The sequence below is a fragment of the Carlito syrichta genome, unplaced genomic scaffold, assembly GCF_000164805.1.
Source record: "Carlito syrichta isolate Samal-C Ts95f unplaced genomic scaffold, Tarsius_syrichta-2.0.1 Scaffold296656, whole genome shotgun sequence".
Lineage (NCBI taxonomy): Eukaryota > Metazoa > Chordata > Mammalia > Primates > Tarsiidae > Carlito > Carlito syrichta.
In genome coordinates, this window is record NW_007240752.1 from 6,264 (window position 1) to 6,855 (window position 592).

General features: G+C 58.6%; 1 protein-coding gene across 1 annotated transcript in view; it reads left to right on the forward strand.

The window, feature by feature from the left end:
• LOC103256816 (ryanodine receptor 1-like) overlaps positions 1–389 on the forward strand; it is a gene marked incomplete at both ends in the record, with an annotated part of 6,277 nt that extends 5,888 nt beyond the window's left edge. Inside the window, one exon of the mRNA XM_008054579.1 lies at positions 233–389. Within this exon, the coding sequence (XP_008052770.1) occupies positions 233–389 (157 nt within the window). The remainder of the gene's footprint in view (positions 1–232) is intronic.
• Between the last annotated feature and the right edge of the window lie 203 nt (positions 390–592).

The window sequence follows — 592 nt, forward strand, 5'->3', positions numbered from 1 at the left end:
AAAAAAAAAAAAAAAAAAAAGAATCTGAAAAACTAGGAGCACTGAGGACATTTGAGGAGCCCCGAGGCAACTGTGAGGGCCTGAGAGAGGATTGGGGTTCCTAAGGCAGGAGTAAGACTTTGGGGGTCCCAAGGAAGAGGGTTGGGGAACTTGGGGAGGTTTGGATCAAGACTGGGGATCCATGGGAGAATTGGGGGGGTCCTCTGACTCCCCTCGCCCTCACCCTCTGCAGCTGGAGTGGGAGCCACCTGCGCTGGGGCCAGCCGCTTCGAATCCGCCATGTTACCACTGGGCGGTACCTGGCACTCACCGAGGACCAGGGCCTGGTGGTGGTTGATGCCAGCAAGGCACACACCAAGGCCACCTCCTTCTGCTTCCGCATCTCCAAGGTCGGTGGGGTTTGGGGCACCCTCTCTTACCTGGAGCCCCAAATCCCACCTCAGCCTGCACTCTGTAGTCTCTCAGGGGCTCCCTGGTTAAATGTATGGGCCAAGGAGGCTGACCTCGGTCCCCTCTGTCTCCTGTCCCTGTAGGAGAAGCTGGATGTGGCCCCCAAGCGGGATGTGGAGGGCATGGGCCCCCCTGAGATCAA